The 23,024-nt window shown below is 34.4% G+C and overlaps 1 protein-coding gene across 5 annotated transcripts in view; it reads right to left on the bottom strand.

Moving 5' to 3' along the window:
* Positions 1–23,024, bottom strand: part of FASTKD1 (FAST kinase domains 1) — a 58,171-nt gene that overhangs the window by 18,622 nt on the left and 16,525 nt on the right. For 3 of the 5 annotated variants that reach the window (XM_023499270.2, XM_012544792.3, XM_031960505.1), the window contains exons 2-6: positions 18,652–18,773; positions 16,592–17,119; positions 10,983–11,051; positions 4,677–4,802; positions 907–1,305 (exon numbers count right to left, since the gene is read on the bottom strand). In XM_023499270.2, coding sequence (XP_023355038.1) covers positions 907–1,305; positions 4,677–4,802; positions 10,983–11,051; positions 16,592–16,926 — 929 coding nt within the window. In that variant the 5' untranslated portion in view covers positions 16,927–17,119; positions 18,652–18,773. The remainder of the gene's footprint in view (positions 1–906; positions 1,306–4,676; positions 4,803–10,982; positions 11,052–16,591; positions 17,120–18,651; positions 18,774–23,024) is intronic. The other 2 variants (XM_023499272.2, XM_023499273.2) reach the window with 1 other exon arrangement.

Below are 23,024 nucleotides of genomic sequence, written 5' to 3'. Positions count from 1 at the left end.
AAGATCTCATTTCTCAAATATGTGGAGAACTGAGTCAAATTTACAAAAATATTAGTTTATCCCCAATTGATAAATGGTCAAGGATGTGAATAGAAATTTTTCCAGAAAAATTAAAGCTATCTATAGTCCTATGAAAAAATGCTCTAAAATCACAACTGATTAGAGAAAAGCAAGTTAAAACTCTGAGGTACCACTTCACACTTATCAGATTTACTAATATGATAAAAAAGGAAAATCTTGGATGTTGGAGATGTGGGAAATCTGGGATACTTATACATTGGTGGAGTTGTAAACTGATCCAGTCATTCTGGAGAACAATTTGGATCTATATCCAAAGGGCTATAAAACTGTACATACCAATACTGGTAGGGGTCTATCCCAAGATAACAAAAAAAAGGGGGGGAGGGGAGAACAGAGCTATTTGTACAAAAATATTTATAGCAGTATTTTTTGTAGTGGCTAAAAACTGGAAATTGAAGGAATACCTATTAATTGGGGAGTGGCTAAAGAAGTTGTGGTATATTATTTTAATTCAATATATTGCATATACTATATGCTATAAGAAATTATAAGAAAAACCTGAAAAGATTTACATGAATTGTTACATAGTGAAGTGAATAGAATAAAGAGAATGTTGTATACAGTAATAATGTTTGATGAAGAACTGTGAATCAGACTTGGATATTTTCAACAACAGTAATCTAAGACAATCCTAAAGAACCAATGATGAAACATTCTATCCGCTTCCAGAGAAAGAACTTGAATATTTGAATACAGACTGAAGTATGCTATTTTTCACTTCCTTTCTTTCATTTTTTTTCTTTTATTAGAGTTTTCTTATATAACCTGACCTAAATCTCCATATTTCCCCAAAGAAAAAAGCAAATCATATTCAAAAGGACTTACTCTTTTTCTTCCGTTGGTCCAGCCAAAGGTCCCAATGCAACAAATAATTTTACAAAGCTAGCAGGATCATAGTAAAGAGCAATCATTTTAGAGAGCTTCTCTCTGGCTAATATTTGAAATGGAAAATTATTAAACTGCAGCGACTGGTAGAGTGCAAGAATAAGACTGAGGGTATTCAAATTCAACTGCTTAGTATTGCTGATGAACATATGATTGCACTTTTCCAATAATGGCAGATAATTATATCGAATATTTCGGAGAAACTGCATTATTCTTATTGAAGAATTAAAATGGAGAGGGTCTGTTGTATCTAAAAGAAGCTCTGTTTTGTTCACAAGTCGTTCACAAAAATTTTGTGAGATAACAGAAGATATATTCACCATCAAAACTGACAAGGTCCTAAAAAGTAAAAAAAAAAAAAAAAAAAGAAAGAAAGAAAGAAAGAAAAGAAATTTTAAACAGTTACACATTGCTTTAAGAAAAGTAATTTTTTTTTATTTTTAAAGAAAGACACTGGGGCAGCTCAGTGGATAGAGCATCAGTCCTGAAATCAGGAGGACCTGAATTCAAATCTTTCCTCAGACACTTAACACTGCCTAGCTGTGTGACGAAGGAAGGAAGGAAGGAAGGGAGGAAGGGAGGAAGGGAGGAAGGGAGGAAGGGAGGAAGGGAGGAAGGAAGGAAGGAAGGAAGGAAGGAAGGAAGGAAGGAAGGAAGGAAGGAAAAGATCTTATCTGAAGAGAAATGGGAAAACCATTATAAATATAACATAATGAAATGGTCACACATACACACACACACACACACACACACACACAAAGTAAAATAAAATCCAAGACAAGTTGAAATGATAATTTATTGGGTTCCTGAAAGGCTCAATTTTTTTTCCTCAGCATTTCTGTGATTGAAATTGCTGTTTATATAATGGTTTGGTCATGTATATTTATTGTGTATCTAATTTATACTTTAATATATTTAACATCTACTGGTCATCCTACCATCTAGGGGAGGGAGTGGGGGGAAGAAGGGAAAAAATTGGAACAAAAGGTTTGGCAATTGTCAATGCTGTAAAATTACCCATACATATAACTTGTAAATAAAAAGCTATTAAAAAAAAAAAAGAAATTGCTGTTTATGTATCCCCAATATTAACATTTCATTTTTTGTGTGTGAATGAAACAGTGCATCTAGAAGCACATACATAAGTTCTTATACAATTATTTTGAAAAACGTGCAAGAAAACAACTATAATTTTGTTGACAAACCAAAACACATATTAAAATCAATGGACTTTGGATAATTCTCATTCTGTGGTGTGCTCAGTACAAATAGTACACACCTGTTCTGAAACATAAAGAAATGTGTGAACTATAGCAATCTAGATTACAAGTACTAATTTCATACTTCATTTCTTTTGTACAGTATATATATTTAATACAAAATTCTATTAGAATTTTTTATAATATGTGGGTGTAGAGCTTGGAACATTTTTCGGGTACAGCAACTATACAACATTTTTCCATATTATGATTAACTATTAATAAAAATGATGTTTATAAAAAAAGTTCTTTACAGGATTAAAAAAGTATTAAAAGAAACCAAATTTGCGATTACTACCATACCAAAAATTTTAGTTTAGGATTTAAGTTATTCCTTGGAACGGGAGAGTATTCCTTATTCATGTATTTAATAATTGTATCTATTGCTGGTATTATAATCTATTTTCAAATACATCACTCATATACTATGAAATAGGATTAAAATAAAAATTATTCTTCTGAATCGATCATAAAGTAATATCTCATGAAAACTATGAAATACACAATATTTTAAAATTGGTATTTCTGAAATCACTGATCTTAAGGAAAATATTTAGACTTTTGTGGTACCAGCAAAATTCAAGATATTGCATAATATTAACATAATAATCAAAAATAAACTGGTGCCAGCTACCAACCAAAGTGAGTAAAATATTCCCATTTTAGTGTATTTTAAATTATTTTTCCTGAAGTCTTTATTTTCACTCTAATTACTATAACAAGATACCAATACCTTGAATGTCATTTTGTTCATTTTTTAGAAAAGACTGGCCTAAGCATGTGATAGTACTCAATATGAAGTGTTACTAGTTTTATTTTTTATTGTTATGTATAATATACAACAATAATAGGACCTATCATTTATACTGTGAAGTCTGAAAAGTATTTTACATACGTTTACTCATTTAATTCTCCCAACAACTTTCTGATATAAGTGCTATGATTACCCCCATTTTATAGAAGCAAAAACTAAAGCAGAGAAGGTTATGTGGCTTCTCTAGGGTCATACAGCTAGTAAGCATCTGAAGCTGGATCCCAACACAGGTCTTCCTGACTCCAAGTTCAGTGCTGTATCCACTGAACAAACTATTTTCCCATTACAAGGCCATGGAATAGAGAAAGGATACTAAATGTCCAGTTTGGAAAACCTAAGTTCAGATTTTTCCTTGACAATTCTTAATTGTATGAGTTGCTATCGACTAAGTCAATTACTATATCTGAGTCTCAGTTTCCTCCTCTGTAAAATGGGATATGATACCTGTAGCATCTATCTTACCAAGTTATTGAGTGTCTCAAATGAGATGATTATATGTAAAGCAAAAAGGCCATTTGTCACCACTGTCATTTTTTAATAAAAAACTATTTTCTATAACATAAAAGGTTTTTTTAAAATTCTACCAATACAGGTATATGTAGTTAAAAAACCCAGACTTCAGAATCTGGGCAACACTTAAAATATCCATTTAAATAAATCTAAAAATGAAAAAAAAAATCATAATTGTTGAGGGAAGTAGGATAGGGAAGTTAGTTATTTTAAACAAAAGATAATTATAAAATCAGTTATATTTGAGCCAATCATCATAAGAAGGTAGAAGGCAGATCAAAATAAATGTCTGTTGATAATAATTGCATAAAATCTAAAGGAAGAAAAATGAAAAAAAAAAAAAAAACCAACTAATGAGTATCATAATGATTTAGTGCTTTCCCTTCTTTAGTTACAATGATATCAAATAAATGAAAGCTAATTACTTCTCTTGGCTCTTAATAATTTTTCCATGATTGTCCTTTTTTTAATCTCTCTTATCAGAAAAAAAAAGCAACTCTGTAATTTACTTTTCAACAAGTAAGAATAATAAACATTGTGCTTCAAAAACTGTTCATTTAAGGTACTCCCTTCCATCTTAATTCTTGTTTTGGTATTCTGTATCACTCTAAAAATCACCACTTTTTCCTTCCACTCAAATATTTATTCTTCTCTTGGCCAAAATATCTTCAAATCTCCCTTTAACTTTCCTATGCTTATCAAAACTAGAACAAAGAAAGCTGAGAATTTTTCAGTATAGTCTTTTCATACTATCATAAAAATTGAAAAGAAAAGGTTAACTTTATAGAAAACATTCTACAAAGGTAAGAAATAGTGTCATTCTATATATTCTTCACAGTTCCTACAATGTTTAAAACTATAGATAATAGAAACAAATAAATATTTGTTAAAGTGAAAGGACAAGAAGTTGAAGTAACCTTTAGGGTTTTTTAAATTAGCATATTAAATTATACCAGTACACAAAATTAACAATTTTCTTTTGCCAATTTTAAAAAGAACTATTTCCAGATGGAGACAACTAGAAAGATATAATTTGATGGTAAATTATATGCATCTTTAGGCTGCATGAGAATTATTTTAATCTCTTTGGATTTGGATGGATTCAATTTCACTATTATCATCTTTACCTTAAATCCTGCATTGAATCCAGGTTCCTGTTTACAATGTCAGCTATTTTTCCCATTAAAGGACTGAAATGCATCTGTTGATACGCTAGACAGGTGGAGAATTTTGACAGCATTTTAAAGTCAAACCTATCACATGGAACAAAAAGAAATAACATTAGTAATAACTTTCACATAAAGTAGACGATCCAAAACTTACCAAATACAAGGCAGTCACTTTTGTACTTCAATGATTTTTTTTTTTTTTTTTTTTGGTGAGGCAAGCAGAATCAAGAGACTTCCCAGAGTCACACAGCTAGAATGATTAACTTCTACATTTTTCAAAGGATTAGGACAATTTCAACTCATGATTATGTATTGAGAAGGAAAATAAATTCATCTAAAAATAACTCAAACTTGCAGTTATGCAAATTTGATATGATTTGATATATTACCATAAAATCCAAACTTCTTACTTTGTTTTAGGAATCAAATTTACCTATACTCTTACCCTACAGTTGCACACTCAATTATTTAAATAGATCTACTACCTCAATGATGGGATACTGTATTATTATAGAAAAGCCTATTTTTATAGTTAGGAGAAAATGTATTTATTCAACCAGAAGAGGAAAACTGCCTAGTAACAGTTCTCAAAGTGTATTCCAAAGACCCGAAGGGTCTCTCAGGCCTTTTAGGAGGTGGATAAGGCCAACATTATCTTCACAATAATACTAATGCTACAATTCTTAATATAGTAAATATTGATAAATGTAGCCCACATAAAACCAAAGCTTCTGGGGATCCTCTGTAATTTTAAGCATATAAAGGAATTTTGCAATCCAAAAGTCTGAGAGTCAATACTTTAGAGTATGGATAGATAAACAGTCATTTTGTTATTTAAAAAATGTCTGCTTCAAGTACCTTTGATGTAATATTACTGTTTTCTGGAAAATAAGGAGTAGGATGCTCTCAGGTAAAAAAAAAAACAAACAAACCTGGAAAGTCTTCCATGGATAAAGTGAAATATATCGTATACAAAATAATAGCAATGTTCTAGATGTTGTAAATGACTTTGTTATTCTCAGTAGTATAATCACCCACACCTACTCTGAAGGATTTATAGTGAAAAATACCATCCACACCCAGAGCAGGAACTGATCAAGTCTGAATATAGATCAAAGCATTCTCTTTGACTTTCTCTATCTCTCTCTTTATTTTTAACTTAATTTTTCTTGAGGGTTTTTATTTTCACTAAGGCAAGACACTGGTTTTCTTTCATAACTTGACTAATGGAAATGTTTTGACTTCACATGTGGTTTCTTAATTGTGGATAGGGATAAGGGAAAAAAACTAGAACTAAAAAATCTTTTTAAAAATTGTTTTGAATGTAACTGGAGAAAAATATTAAATAAGAATTTCAAAATAAATATATAAATTTTGCTCTACCCTTTAAAAAAAAAAAAAGGTTTGTTTCTATATCTCTTTCCCCACTCCCCTGCCCAGGCAATTGGGATTAAATGATTTGCCCAGAGTCACACAGCTAGGAAGTACTAAGTGTGAGCTCGGATTTGAACTTAGGTCCTTCTGAATTTAGGGCCAGCACTCTATCTACTACATCATATAGCTGCCCCTCGTTTGCTTCTCAAACTATAGACAATGTGAAGTTAATATTCCCTAGACATGCACATGACACAAAGAAAGCATGTATGGGTTTAGTAACTAGTATCAGCTAGTATTTTTATATAGTGCTTTAATATGCAAAGAGATTTATGTTATCTAATTTGAGGTCCAGACTGACATCATTAACCATTTTGCACATGGTCAAGAATTAAAATTTTAAGTTATTTAAAAGTATTACTCTGAAAAAAAAATGTTTCTTGATAGAAAAAACAAATGACATGACAGAACATAGTCATTACATTACGTTATTTTGAAAGGCAGAAAAAACACAGGAGAAATAGGGTGATCTTCAAAATTCTTTTCTAGAGAGTTTTTTTGCTTTTCCCAAAAACATCTTAAATGAAAAGCAGCATGATACAATAGACAGAGCCATGGATTGGGGTCAGAGGATCTGCATTTTAATCCTGGTTCTGACTGTGGGCAACTCCCAACCTCTCTTTTAATCTCTTTCTCTATCTGCAAGGTGAATTTTTATGGTACCTTGTGCCATTAAATCTAAGCTCCTATGATTTTTTTTATAACAATAGCTATGATCCAACATAACATTTTCACTCTTTTTGTTGTTGTTTGCTTGCATTTAATTTTGCTTCTCATTTTTTTTTCCTGATTTGATTTGGTTTTTCTTGTGTGGCAAAATAATTGTATAAATATGCATGCAGACATTGGATTTAACATATATTTCTACCATGTTTAACATATATTGGACTAGCCATCTAGGGGAGGAGAAGGGAGACGGGGGCGGGGGGGAAACTGAAACAGAAGCTTTTGCAAGGGCTAATGTTGAAGAATTGTCCATGCATATGTTTTGAAAAATAAAAAGTTTTAACAAAGAAAAAAACAAACAATGGCAGTGATCTCTCAACACCATTTAAAATATTTTATATAACTGCTACATTAATAATACTGTGGACTACAATGACTTTCTTCTCATTATTCTATCTTTGCTTGCACTAAATTTTTGGCTAGCAATTAAATTGTCAAAAATTGTTACAACCAAACTGAAACTGTGTCTAGAATGGATCCAGAGTAGTTAGAACACAAGATCTGGTGTCAGGAGAACTTGAGTTCAAATCTGATCTCAGACACCTGTTAATTGTGACCTTGGGCAAGTCAATAAGCTTCTATTTGTCTTATTCCTTCATCTGTAAAGAAAAAAATAAACAAACAATGGTGATAATGCTAGAAACTAACTCCAAAAGTTGTGATGATAAAATGAGACAATATTTTAAAGTGCTCTACAAACTTTAAGGTACTATGTGAATATTGGCTATTATTATTGTTGTCATTATTATTGCTATCATTTCACCTGAGGACCAAATTAAGTTTGGCAAGTCTTATCATCAAGGAGCTGGCCACAGCTGCTCATAAAGAAGTGGAGGGAGACCCTACAACTATGGAACTCCTAATTGATTGTGGAAGCATTAAGCTCAGCAAGAGCCCTGTCAATTATGACACCTTAGAAAACTCTAGGACAATGAAGTTTTTCTAATCACCAGACACTGTGTTTTATGAGTTGCTGCATCACTGCTAGAAATAAGGACCCCTAATATGATCTTATTCTGCTTAAAACAGAGTTCATTTGATTCCCTTATGCCTGTCTAGGGGAAAAACCTGCTTCAGAACCGCTGGAAAATGGTTCAGAAGACAGAGAACTTTATAAGTTCTCTGGAAACTAAGAAATGTTTTAATAAATGTTTTTTCATCCATAGTAGTCAGTGTTCTAATAAGCTACTTGAGATGCTAAAACTATGCTTAGAATCACAGAATCTGAGAGTTGAGAATCAGAGGGCTTTAGAGCTGGAAGGGACTTTGCAGATTCTATATTCTCTAACACTGATTTTACAGATGAAGAAATTGAAACTCGTGGAAATCAACTGACTTGGCCACAGAAATCATACACTCAATGCTCAAATCTTCTGACTCTTGTTCCTATTTTATTACCAATGTGCCAAATTAAATAATATGGCTTATTAAATAATTATGGCTTATTATGGCTAATATGGCTCCATTTGTTGGTAAAATCTTCTGACTTTCAAATGACCACTGAACCAGATGCAAAGGCACTCTCAGATCTTTCCAGCATAAGCAATTCAGACCTCCATGTTTTTATATAAAAGAGAATACACCTCAAATGTTACTGTTTCCATAGCTTTAGGTCTGCAAAATTTTTTTACAGTTACCTCTTTGAGAGCGATGACATAATGAAGGGTATCTGATATCTTAGACCTGAGTACACATGAAATGATATTGTCCTAATCTATTAGCATTTTGGGGGGCTCACTCTTTTCTAACTTTGCAGCTTACCTTTTTCTAATTAATTATCTATAGATGGCCATTTTCTCTTCTGAGACTAATGCAACTTTATCACACTTCTCTTTGAGTTACCTTAGAGAAAGATGAGCATCTAGATCCTGGGAGAAAGCTGCGGGCAGATGTGATATGATGAAAAGAACAATGAGCTAGAAGTTAGGAGACTGGTGCTCTATTCCCAGGGATGTCATCTATTAGCCTAATCATCTTAGGCATGTCACTGGGCCTGTTTCCTCATCTATAAATTTGAAGGGGCTAGGATTATAGATCATATAGAATTTAAGTTTAATACCTCTTTTGCTTATTTTCTTTGTTCTTGTCTTATCTTGGAAAAATAAAAAACTATTAAAAAATAATAAATTAATGAAATAAATTAACTATGCTTTTCATTTTTTTAATGGTCTATATAAAAAGGCCAAAAAATAAGAATGGAATATGAAACTAGGTCTGTCAAGTACAGCATGGTCAATTTTAATTTTTTTATTTATCAACTACTATATATAATAGTGTGAAACCTTGTGCCCAGAGTCATGACTTCAGAGCTGTGATTTAATGTCTTCAAAAGTTACAATAAACACCTTGAGGTCATGGATTAAGAGATTTTTTTTTCCACTTAATAACTTGCACTTAGACTTGTACATGATAGGAACTTTGGTGGAAATGATTTAACACAGGAATTTAAATCTGAAAGAGACCTTAGATATCAGACCACCAACCCTTTCATTTTATAGCTAAGGAAATCAGAGAGGTTAAGGATAGTACCTAAACCCACATAGATGGAAGTAATAGAGATAATCTATGACTCCAAGTTTTCTGACTATAAATTCAATATCCTTTCCCTTTCACTATATTGTGAACTACAGATGATTAGTTATCCCTCTCCTCCAAGGAAACATGTAGAGAGGTGTAGATTTGCCACCAACAAATATTACCTTTGGTCTTATCTTCAATGTAGTCTGTTACTCACTAGCTCTATTGCTACCACCAATCAATTGCTGATCTCAGCTGTTTTCTCTCTTTTCTTTCCACATATCAGTAGTTCCCCTTAACTTATCCTATACCCACAGGAAGGTTGACATTGTTTATAAAAGACCAGGGAGCTTTCATCTTTCTTTGGGGCAACGGAGTCAATTCAATTCAAACACTTATTGAATCACATTTAAAAAAAAAATCATAACACATTAGATGGGATTTTCTTTTCTTTCTGCTCCACAGAAGCCACGACCTCATGCCACAACAGAATTTTTTTTTTTTAACTACTAACAAAATCTGGGTTTCTTTTATTTTTTCCCTGCCAGAGCCATGGCTGTTTCTGAAAGCCTAAATCAGTGGTTCTCAAACTTTTGTTTTCAGTATCTTTTCAGTTTTCAGTATTAAAAATTATTGAGGATCTCTCCAAAGAGTCTTTGTTTATCTGGATTATATTTATAAACATGTACCATATTGGAAATAAAAACTATTTTTGAATTTGTAGACCCTCCAAAAGGGTTTCAGAGATCCCCAGGATTCTCTAGACCATACTTTGAGAACCACTGGAAATTTTCCAAAAGATTGTTCTTTTAATATCTGATATTTTACTCTATTCATATTGTAAATTATTTGTCATATTTATTAATTCAAACTTTATGTTCCCTGTTCTTAGCTGTAAAGGGGAATCAGTAGAAGGCCTGAATTTCTCTCTTTCAAACCTCCCTCCCCCAATTAGCAAAAAAAAAAAAAAAAAAATTAAATTGCTTTTTATGTGTGTGGCCTTTGGCTATTTGTTATTTTAAAAAACCAAAATCTCTGAGATAGGGGGAAAAAAAACTCTCAACCCCTGCCCTATTATGTCCCTAAATATTTCAATCTCCTTTAGCTTTTTGGACATCAAGAATGTTATTCCTGAAAAGGTATACCCTTAGTGAGTCTGATCCTCCAGGAATACAGCTATTAATAATTCAGAAAAAACTTTCAGTGGCAGAAAACTTACACTAACTTAAAATGAAACAAGTGGAATGGGATTGTCTGGTCCAAATGCAAAGGCTTTTAAATGGAAACATTCTCAGTAAACCAAGCAAGTCACTTTGGAAAATATAGCCCTTGTGAATGAACTCAACCACATTTGGATACCCAAAACCTTCTTTCCCTGTGATAGTTGCTGCTCCAGGACAAACCTGTATTTCTGGAATTAGGACTTATCTGCCACCTACCTTTTTGCTATTTATTAATAAATTCACCATTAGGTCTTGCTTTTGGCCCTCAAACCTATGATATGAATTCCTCCTCCTCTACATAAAGAGTTCAGGTCAGGATGAACAAGACAGGCCCTCTTCCAAGGAAACTACCCACAATACTTGCCTTTCTATCCTCCTCCATGCTTCCATAACTAGGTGCTCAATTAAAGGATCATGGGCCTCAACAGCAAACCTTTGGGATTAAAAGAGAAAACATATCAATAGCTTAAAAAGACATAAAGCAAAATGGAGCAAGTTATTTTTTCTTACATAATCGTTTTCCTTTTTTTATCCCTCAGTATTTTGTTCCTTTGTTCATTCAATGATGTTTCATAAAGAACTACAGAAGCAGTCTGTAAGAGCTGGCCCTGCAGTCAGTATATACAGGTTGCAATTATTATTATTATTATTATTCTTTTTGCAAGGCAACAAGAGATACACAGCTAGCATCAAACGTCTGACTACATTCGAGCTCAGTTCTTCCTGACTCCAGGGCCAGTGCTCTCACTATTGAGGCACCTAATTGCTCTAACAGGTTCATTTCTTCCCTTTGATAATGAGTATGCTGATAAATGTTTAAGGAACACAGGAGGAAAGCAATGCACACACAGATATCCCTGTTTCATCTGCCTTGTATATGTTCAAATGTTAGTTATTACCTGCAACATCACTCATCATCACCTTTACACATTTATATATTAAATACAAATATTTATAATATTTATTTATTTATTTATTTAATTTCTACTGATAGTAAAGTATGTGAATGCAACATGCCATACTGTAGAAATTTACCTATGCTTTCCAAGATTGTATTATTTCATAAAAGTGAGGAGGCCTTTCTGAATGCCACAATAAATTAAAGGGGGAAAAAAAGTCTATTCTTCTAGTGGCTTTGAACTACATTAAATTAATTCCAAATATTTATTAACCATGTAGGAAGAAAAGAAAAGGTTGCAATCCCACAGACTAAAATTCTATCAGGAAAGTTAGCCTAGGACAAATGGAAAGTTCTTAAAAATGAAATCTTACAGTCATAAAGACAAACAATTCCAATGAGAAATTTCTCTAAATGAGCATTTATTAAGCATCTACTGTGTGCCAGGCACTGTGCTAAGCACTACAGACACAGAATGGCAAATTCAGTCCCTATTATCAGAGAATTGATAGCTTAATGGGGAAGCCAACTCGTCAAGTAATTCAGTTTTAAAGCAGACGTGTACAAAGATGGCAACAGTGACAAGTAACAGAGGATTAAACAAGAGTATGACATAGCTCTGAAAGAACAGGGTCAGGAACCAAATTTGGAATGGGTCGAGGCTAAGGAAAAAAAGGTAAGGACACCAAAAAGTGGGAGGTGGGGGCACTCGGAGAAAGGATTGTTGTAGTAGGTAGGAGGGGTATCTACGTGGAATCAATCCTGGAGTCAAAAGGACCTGAGTTCAAATCCAATCTCAAATACTTGACATTTACTAGCTGTGTGACCCTGGGTAAGTCATTTAACTGTAAATATCTCACACTTCAAAAATAAATAAGCTAAAAGTTTTCTTAAAAAGAGAAAAGCAGAGGTTCAAAAAAACTGCTCAGGGTATATGGGACTATGGTAAATGATAATAAAAAGATAAACTTTATTTTGCTATCTTTAGTGAGTTCATACACAAAGTGTGGTGGGCACAATACTCTAAGGTCCTGCCTCATATAAATTATGCTAGTTTTTCCTTAAAAGATATTGAAACTGTCCTCAAAATTTAAAAAACTCAGGGCACTAAGCCTTGTACTATTGACTTCCTGGTTGTCGAAGGACAAGAATAGCCAGAACAACTCTTCTCTCAGGTTTCTGACCCTGTACCACCATGGGTAGCAACAAAAGGAAGGAAGCAGTGCTCACCTTAATAATGGCTAGATATGTCCTTCACCTCTTATAATTAAACAAACCTTTTGTTTTGTAGGTGGATGGGTGTTTCATTCATTTCATTACAACCAGAATTAGAGGTCCTCACTTGACTCCAGCCCCTTACAATAGCTAGCATTTATATAGTGACTACTAAGTGCCTGGTACTATACTAAACACAAATATTATCTACTTATTTTATGGACTCCTACACCAGGCTCAAATGAAAGATATCCCCAAGTATATCCCTGAAATCCCTGAAATAGCCAGGAAATATCTTTGTCCATGGCTGAGTCAACTGCAAAAATCTTAAGCCATCAATTAGGCAAAATTCTAAAAAAGGGAGTGCTGAACACAAAAAGACAACATGGCTTCATCAAGAATAGGTTATGGCATACTAATCTCATTTCCTTTTTGAATAGGATTATCTGACTGACTAATATGGGTAACTGGATGCAGTTTAGCTAGATTGTAACCAAGCATTTAACAAAGACTCGCTATTCTTATGGGAAAGATGAAGAGATGTGAGTTATATCATAATATAATTAGATCAATGTAGAACTGCTTTTATAGTTAGACCCAAAGAATAATCACTGATGATTCAATGTCAAGTTGGAAAGAAGAGATTCCCTGGGATTTATGCTTGGCTTTGAACTGTTTCATGTTTATTCAGGGAGTATAAAAGCATAAGCAGTATGCTTATCAAATCTGCAGACGAGACACATAAGACACTGAGAATAGAGAGAAGACTCCAAAAGATCCTAGCAGGCCATCATAAAACCAAATAAATCTAATGAGATTTGTGAAGTGTTATATGGGGGAGCGGGGGGGGGGGGGGGGGTGTTATATGTGGGTTAAAGAAATCACCTTTCTAAAAACAAGATAGGTCTAACGTGGCTAGATGTTATTCTTCTGAATATAAACCAAGTGAGATGTTACAACAGAAAATTAATTAAGTCTTGAGTTGCATTTAAATAGGCACAATATCCAGCAGAAGGAAAAATGTAATTCTTCTATCCACTATCTTGTTTAAACAACATTGGAAGGTATCATCCCTTCCAATTAAATATTCTGTCTTTCATGTCTAAAATGTTGGGCTGGGAAATATAAAAATGTAGATTTTAAGCAAGGTAAATCTGTTATGATAAGAACTGTTTGCTTTTACTCTCTGACTCAAACATGGTTTGGTTTTTTTAACTTCCCAATATACTAACCACTGCAAATAAAAATCTTTGTCATGAAAGTAGTTAAAACTGTAAGGTAAAAGGAAATTTGTTTTTCTAGTTTTCCCAACAAGAGTGGGAGGATGTGAAAAGAAGAAAAGATATATTCTCAAAAAATGAAATTTGATTTTTTTAAAAAGATAAGCTATGAGGTTTGGTGTAATAATACAACCTATCAACCAATCCACAAGCATTGATTCCTATCATAAGATATACTGTGTGAGATGCTAGAGACACAAAATGAAAAATGAATAACTCCTGGTTTCAAGGAGCTTATATTATTATATTAAGGAAATAACACAGAAACATAATAAGTGGATACCAAAGAAATACAAATAGATATAAATTTGCAAGAGGAAAATGAAGCACAAGCAGCTAGGGAATGGGGAAAGAAATCAAAAAAGATCTCCTGTTGGGAAGAGAGAGGCCAAAACTTTCATATAAACTTTACATTTAACTGACTTCACAAATATTAGCACATTAGATTCCCAATACAACTCTGTGAAATAGTTATGGCAGGAATGATTATCCTCAGTCCTTTTAAAAAACCCAACCAACCAAACAAAAAAACCAGAAGGCTAAGTGGATTATCCAAAATCAATAGCAAGCCACAAAGCCAAAGCTGGAACCTTGTTTTTTCTCTCCTACTTCAGAAGTCTTTTTACTATACCATGTTTCATATAAACCCAGGGGCATTATGCATTTGTTTTAACCCCAAAATTATCTTTCTACCTCATTTTCAAGATCTACAGATTAACAGCATTTCCTTATGAAATGGTGATTCAAAGAAGTAATCATATAAATGCTCCTTCCATTATTGATTAAGCCTCAATTCTGATTTGTTTTTATATTATTGTACTAATAAGTAAAGAAGGAATATCCATGTATTTTTCCCAAGAGGAGAAAATAGTTACCAGTTGTTAAGTACATACAGTGAGAAGACAAAGGAATGAATTAATATTTGACCAAAAAGGGTATCATGTAAGGTGGTTTTTTTAAAGTATCTTTTAAAAATAAACTATAAGGGGAAGCTAAGTGGTACAGTGGATAGTGCACCAGCCCTGAAGTCAGAAGGACCTGAGTTCAAATCTGGTCTCAAGACACTTAACACTTCTAACTGTGTGATCCTGAGCAAGTCACTTAACACCAACTGCCTCAATCAATCAATTAATAAACTATGAGCTACCACCTTCTCTGCATGCAAAATGTTGCTTACACTGTTAGAAATGGTCAGTCACTGTTAAATATGGTTTTGCTTAAGTGTTTTCCTTTGTACTCACTGGGGGTATTTGGGTAGAGGAAGGATACCAAGAACAAAAGGTATGAATTAAACTTTAAAAACTTTAGAATTACTTTGATTTGCATTTCTCTTATTAAAAAAAACCAAAAACCTATGTAGATTTCAACTAGAATCTTACAGGATAAGAATGACAAAAGTGAGGAATAATTAACATGAGAAGAACTGAAGAGAAGCACATTAATACACTCTTAGTGGAGCGGGGAGATTGTTCTGGAACCATTCTGGAAAGAAATTTGGAATTACACTAAAAAGTGACTAACCTGTCCATACCCACTGAGTCAAAGAGCTCAATATAAAATATGTACCCTAAAAGGAGGCCAAAGGTTCACAGGAAGGTCCTGAACATACCAAAATATTCATAACAGTATTTTGGGGGGATAATAAAGAACTGGAAATAAAGAAGATGTCAATTAATTAGGAATACTAGACAAATTGCAGTGCTGGAATATAATGGGATATTACTGTACTGTCAAAAAGAACAAGTACAAAGAATATAAAAAAACATGGAAAGATATATGTGAACTGATTATAGAAAATGAAGTAGAACCAGGAAATTAATATACACAATAATTATAAAAATGTAACCGGGGAAAAATGAAACTGAAAGCTATTTAAGTATAATAACCAAACTTGGCCCCAGAGTAGAATTGAGAAAATGCACTTTCTTCTTTTATTTGCAGAAGGTCTACATGTATGGAACATTATAAATACTGATAGACATGTAATTCGATGATGATTTGGTTTTTTTCCCTCTTTTTTATTCTTTATAACAAAGGATGGCTTTTTGCCTAATGAGGAGAAAGACATTCAGAAATGAAAGTGATATAAAAAATAAAAGATGAAAATTAAAAAAAAAAACATTAAGAACAAAAAAAAAGGGAAAAAAGTAAACAAAAATGAAATAAACTAGTATATATCAATGAGCTTGAAAATCATATTGTTTGGATGATTTTAGAAAGGTCTGGAGAGACTTAAATGAACTGACTCTGAGTGAAGTGAGTAGAACCAAGAGAACACTGTACACAGCAGTAAGATTATGTGGTGATCTACTATGATGGACTTGTCTTTTTTCAACAATGACATGATTCAGGCCAATTCCAATAAACTTGTGATAAAGAGAGCCATCTTCATCCAGAAAGAGAACTATGGGGATTGAATGCAGATCACCAGATAGCATTTTTGCCTTTTCTGTTGTTTGCTTGCCTTTTTTTTTAACTCATTTTTTTCCTTTTTTGATCTGATTTTTCTTATTCAGCATCATAAATATGAAAATATATTTAGAAGAGTTTTTTAAAAAAAGAAAACATCATATTGCTTACCTTAACATAGCATGCAATACATCCACCAGGATATCATCATCCATTAATTCAATTTTATCCTTAGCTAAAATACGAAGAGTAAGAAACTGAGGATGGTCTCTAACATATAGAATATTTCTCATCAAATCGGGCTTTTCCTTTTGAAATTGCCAAAGTATTTTACATGCATATCCCACATGTTTTTCGGAAAGCTTGGTTTTATTTTTTCCAACTATATCAAAAATCTGTTCTTCATTTATACATTCATTTATTTGTGTAAGTAAAGGATTGACAGTTTTAGGTCCAAGTCGAAACACTCTCCAGAAGAATTCATAAGCAGCACGCAGACGAAGCATGATGGAAACTAATCACTACATGGATTACTTAATGAACACTCAGAAAAAAACTTCTCCTCTGCATTCATCTTCACAAGTAAAAGAAATAGTTGTGGCCATCATATGAGATAGGTTGGTATAGCAACTTCTGTTTTGGCTCTGCTTTTTGGACTTTCATGATGTATGCTCAGAAGTTCATTTCAGCATACAAAACCTGTTTTAAAAAAAAGTAGAATCATCACTGACATCCACATCATTATCTAAGATGGAAATGTAGAATCATCACTGACATCCACATCATTATTCAGATGGAAATGTTATCATTTTTTAATATTTGATTCGGACTTAACTTATTCATCAGAATTTAATGGAAACAAAAGAATTTGGCTTGAGATCTGAGATCTATTTTTTTACCCCTAGACACTACTTTTGAATTTACTCTTAATCCTACCATTAATGGAAAGTTTATAAATTTGGTCACAAAAGCAAAAAATCAAATTCTTTCCTAAGCAAAGGGCATGATTCCCATTCTTATTCTTACAGTGCCCTCAAACAATTTAAGTACTTCATTTAGCAGTTTTTTAATCTGTCAGTTAAAAGAATATTTAATCATCAGTCAAGGAATCTAAAAAGTCTAGAACAGTAGCAAGATATGGTACCTACATAAAAAAGAATTTAGAGTATCTGACATAGAAAAAAAAAAGCTTTGTAAAATAAATGCATTGTAAGTTGAATTGAAAAAGAATAGGTGGTAAATGCTCAGTATTTATACAAGCAATGGCTTGAAACACCTGGTAAATGGCATATTTCCTTAATGTTGAATTTTTTTCCAAAATTATTTTCTCATTTAGTCTCAATTAATTCCTAGGGTTCTTCATTTTATTTTATTTTTTCAATTAAGTGTTAAACTAGTATTTCATTCCATCAAGAGAAGCAATAAACTATCACAAACAAACAAAAGGCTATCTAAATCAGGGAAGAAAAGTTGATTTTTATTTGTGATAAAAGGCCAATTTACAGTGAATAAAGAAAATCTACAGTAAGACTATCCTACATAGTAACATATTCTATGGTTTTTAGATCTTGACATTCAAAGATGTAGAAAACATTTTATAACATTTGGTAGTAAAAAGCAATTACATTTTTCCCACTAACTGAATGTTTTAGAAAATTAGCCATTGAATCATAGAATCAAATGATTAGGTTCTTGTTTTTTTTCAGTCATGTCTGATTCTTAGGGATCCCATGAAGGGTTTTTTAAAAATTTATTATTATTATTATTATAGCTTTTTATTTACAAGATATATGCATGGGTAATTTTTCAGACAAACAGCAAAACCTTTTATTCCATTTTTTCCCCTCCTTCCCCCCACCCCCTCCCCCAGATGGCAGGTAGACCAATACATGTTAAATATGTTAAAGTATATGTGTATATATGTGTATATATGTCCCCAAAGTTATTTTGCTGTACAAAAAGTATCAGACTTTGAAATAGTGTACAATTAACCTGTAAAGGAAATCAAAAATGCAGGCAGACAAAAATAGAGGGATTGGGAATCATGAAGAGTTTTCTTGACAATGATAATGATAACGAAGTAGTTTGGCATTTCCTTTTCCAGCTCATTTGACAGATGAGGAAACAGAAGTAAACAAGATTAAGTAAAATGCCCAAGATCACACAGCCAATAAGTGTCTGAAGTCAGATTTGAGAAGTTTTACTGACTTCAAACCTGGCACTCTACCCACCATGCCACATAGTTGCCCGATTAAATTCTTAGTACTTGGTTAAATCTGCTGTAGGTTGACTTGGCTCTTTTGGATCAGCCTATAGTTGTAGTGCTTGGTCCTTGGAACCCTTGAAAGAATTTCTAGTAAAGAAAAAACAAAAAAAATTTTAATAAAGGAAAAAAAAAAGGATAGATAATTGCTAATGCTGAATTTGTAGGATACTAGCTTTAGAAACAAAAAGAATCTTCAGAAATTTATTATTTATTTATTTTTTTTGGTGAGGCAATTGGGGTTAAGTGACTTTTCCACTAGTACATGTTAAATGTCTGAGGCTGGATTTGAACTCAAGCTCTTCTGACTCAAAGGCCAATCTCTATCTACTGTGCCATTTAGCTACCCCAGAACTACAAGAAGGGATCTTAAAAGTCATTGGAAACAACATCTTCACTTTATAGATTTAAGTGAGATACATGAGATATAAATTATGCCCATTTAATAGATTAGGAAACTGAGGTTCAAAGATACTAAGTAACTTGCCCACAGCCACACTGGTATTTAAATCCATATTTCCCCACATACAACGACCTGATGTCAAACAAACCCTCTGTTAAAACATTCTGCCCTTAATGACTGTCTTTATATTCCCCTCCTTGGTAATTTTAAGTAAAGGATGAAAATGTCTAGATAGCACTACACCCAGGAAGGTGGGAGCCGGACTTCAGAATATATATTCTTCTGATTCTGCTTACTTATTTCCTCAGTTCATATACAAATCTTTTTGAATGAATGAAAAGTATGTACTAAAGGCTTATTAAATGCCAAGTGGAATGCTTAACATTCCACATATAAAAAGCATAAGTGGGACAGTGCCTGCTCACAAAAAGCTTACATTCTCCTCAGGCAATACAACGCATGTAAGGGAGTAGAAACCAGGGAGAATCTCAGAGGTGATAAAAGAAATAGTAATCAAGTCAGCAAGCATTTAAAAGAAGCACAAAAATTTGTTCCAACTCTTAAGGATCTCACAGATCTCCTAACGGAGAGACAAGATAGCAACAACTATTGTTTAATCTTTTTGAAGATGACCCGTGTCATCACAGGATCATTCTTGACAGCTGGGTGAAATATATTGGAATGAACCAGGGTTGTACAAAGTCTTCAGCTTCAGTCTCTCCCAGAGACATAGAATAAAACTCAGGAACACTAGAGATGGCCCAGGATGCAATAGAAGAACTTAATGTCTTCAATACCTGACACATAACTGTACAAACATGATAAAGATGGGATAAAGAGTAGGTAAATCTCAGAGGGAAGTCACTAGGTGATCAGGAAAGACTTCTTGTATAAGGTGAAATTTTAGCTAGTATACGAAGGAAGTCAAAGAAGGCAGGACATAGGGACAAATTGGAGAGAATTCCGCCTGGGGCCAGCAAGGGTCAATGCCAGGAATCAAGAGCAGAAGTGTAAGCAAGGGAAGGAAGTCAGTGTCACTGAGTTATTACAGGAGGGGGAGTAAGGTATAAGACAGGAAAAGTAGGGGTGGCTAGATGGCATAGTGGATAGAGCACCACTTAATACTTCCTAGCCATCTAATCCTGGGCAAAAAAAAAAAAAGACTGGAAAATTAGAAATAAGGTTTTGAAGGCCAGAGGATACTATGTTGGGTCTTGGATGGAGGTAGTAGGCAATCACTTAAGTTTTCCTTGAACCAGGAAATGATATGAGAGGACTTGGACTCTGAGAGGATGGAATGGAATAGAGAGAGACTTGAGGCCGCTAACTCGATCAGGAGAGTACTAAAATTGTCCAGGTATGAGGTGATGAGAGCCTGAAATAAAGTAATGGCAGTATCAGAGAAAAGATGGGATTTGTGTGTAATGGGCTGAAGCTCGATTTGATGCACTGAGGTCCCAAGCATGTGAGACTAAATAGTACATACTCTATTAATATATATGCTTGGAGAAAGAATGGCCCCCGCCCACTCTTTGTGCAAGTCCTGACATGTTGTATAGGAAATGACGATTTTGGTGGGTGGAGGCAGAGGGGCAGGAAGAGAGGTGGAGAGAGACTGCTGACTGGGTTCCTGTCTCGGATGCTCACATTACAACTCCCCCTTCCCCTCAACAGAGAATAAAGATCGAAGATTTTCCCTTAACCTGAATTCCTGACTCCGGCCGATTTTAAAATACGTGGTCATCACAATTGGGGCCCAATTGTGGGAACCAAGGACCCTACTTTCACTGAAGAAGTCTCCAGTAACCAGGAACTTTTGGTGAGTATTGTAATAGACAAACAGGGAACTTATTTTCTTAAAAACTAAACTAGTAACCTTTTTTGGCTGAAATGGGACAGATGCTAACTAAAGATTCTCCATCCCCACCCCCACCCAGGAGTGGCACTATAGAAAGCATGCTTAAGCTGACAGAAGGACAAGGGCTACTTATAACTTAAGAACAGATAGCTAGACTTCTGGGTACATTAAAACGCACCTCCCCGTGGTTCTTAGAGGAAGAGCAAATCTTTCCAGATAATTGGACATTAATTGGGCAACAGATCTCCGCATATTACAATGAAAAAGGCCCTCATTCAATTTCCATCAAGGCATTCTATGTATACAATATAATACAGTTGGCCTTAAAGAATCCTATGATTTATAGAAAAAAGAAAAAAAGCTCTAGGAATAGCTAAATGGGGAAGCCTGAGATAAAGGAGGAAGACAATGAACAGATTAATGACCATATCCCCACAGGGCATGGAGACTTAAGTGAGGCTCAAGGATGTGGTGACTTTCCACCCCAGGAGGCAGCTTCAGCCCCACCTAAGGAGCAGTTAATTGACTCCTCCATCAACTCCAGGCTTTGGGATGGAGGGAGGAGGGGTAGTGGGGAGGAGTGACAGCATCAGCACCCCCCCCCCCCAGCATCCAACCACTCCTATGACTAGATTGCAAAAGGGACTAATTAAGACCAAGGCGGAAGGGAGAGATGTAACTGAACTCCAAGCTCACATTTTTCCTGTGATTCAACAGTTTAACTCTTCAGGTCAAGAAAGTAGAAAATACGCTCCTTTTGATACAGAAATCCTCAAAAATCTGAAAAAGGCTTGCACTCTTTATAGGGCTATATCAGCTTATGTTAAGATGTTATTTCAGAATTTGGCTTTTGAAATCTTAACCCCTAATTTCCTTAACTGGAAATCTATAGTAATTTGAAGAATTTCAAAATTGCCTAGAACCTGGACAAAACTACTTGTGGCTTTCTGAATATAGTGAGCTCTGTAGGATACAAGCCTAACAAAATAGTCAAAGTGGAGTTCATGCTGCAATCACCTGTGACCTACTAACAGGTGTAGGTTCCTATGCAGATGTCGCAATACAGATTAATTATTCCATAGCAGCATATGAGCAAATTGCTACTAATGCTATCAAAGCGTGGGCTTTTCTCCACAATAAAGACAAGGGTGAGGCCTTCACAAAAATAACACTAGGGCCAAATAAACCCTTTGCTGACTTTGTGGGACATTTGCAGACAGCTATCACAAGAACTAATGGTGAAAATGCAGTAACAGACATTTTGATAAGGCAACTTGCTAAGGAAAATGCTAATGAGGTTTGCAGAAGAATTATACTAGGACTGCGCAAGGATGCCCCTTTAGAGGAGCTCATAAGATGCTGTGCCACAGTGGGCACAAATGCCTTTTATAGTCAGGCTATGATGCAGACTTCCCAAGATCCCAACATGGGAAGACAGGTCCCTTCTGGCAAGGGACTTCCAGAGAGACTCGTCAATGCTTTCAGTGTAGTAAAGTCTGAAAGCTCAATGCTGGTATAGACAGAATGAGAAAACAGGGTGGGAGAACAAGACCCAATACCTCATGTCCAAAATGCAACAGAGGCTTCCACTGGGCCTCAGAATGTAGACAGATTCAGGGAAACGGGATGAGGGGCCTGGCCGCAGGCAAAAAACACTTGGGGCATGATGGCAGCCAATGGTGAACCTAGAGAGTGCCTAGAAGTCCAGGACCCAGACATGACCAATCAGCCAGGAAGCCATATGACAGGAGATGGGGATTACACAATCAACCAGCCAGGAAGCAACCTGATGGGAGAAAGGGATTACAATTGGGGACAACAAAGTTGTATGCTGCTGGGACAACTGAGATACCCCCTGGAGAGGTGAAATCTGTTCCTCTCCAACCTATGGATCCTTTGCCTCCAGGCACAGTAGGCTTGACCATGTCACCTCCTGAGAGTAGGTACAAAACAGTGTCCATCTACACACTGATGTAGGAAACTGGGGAATGTGTAGATAATATCCCAGTCACTAATACAGGTATACAATGTGTGACTTATCACCCAGGAGAAATAGTAGCATCAGGTTTACTCATACAGA

This window comes from Sarcophilus harrisii, chromosome 3 (assembly GCF_902635505.1).
Source record: "Sarcophilus harrisii chromosome 3, mSarHar1.11, whole genome shotgun sequence".
NCBI classification, from domain to species: Eukaryota; Metazoa; Chordata; class Mammalia; order Dasyuromorphia; family Dasyuridae; genus Sarcophilus; species Sarcophilus harrisii.
Note: the sequence above shows the minus strand (reverse complement) of the source record. Positions and strands in the feature narration are given on the sequence as shown.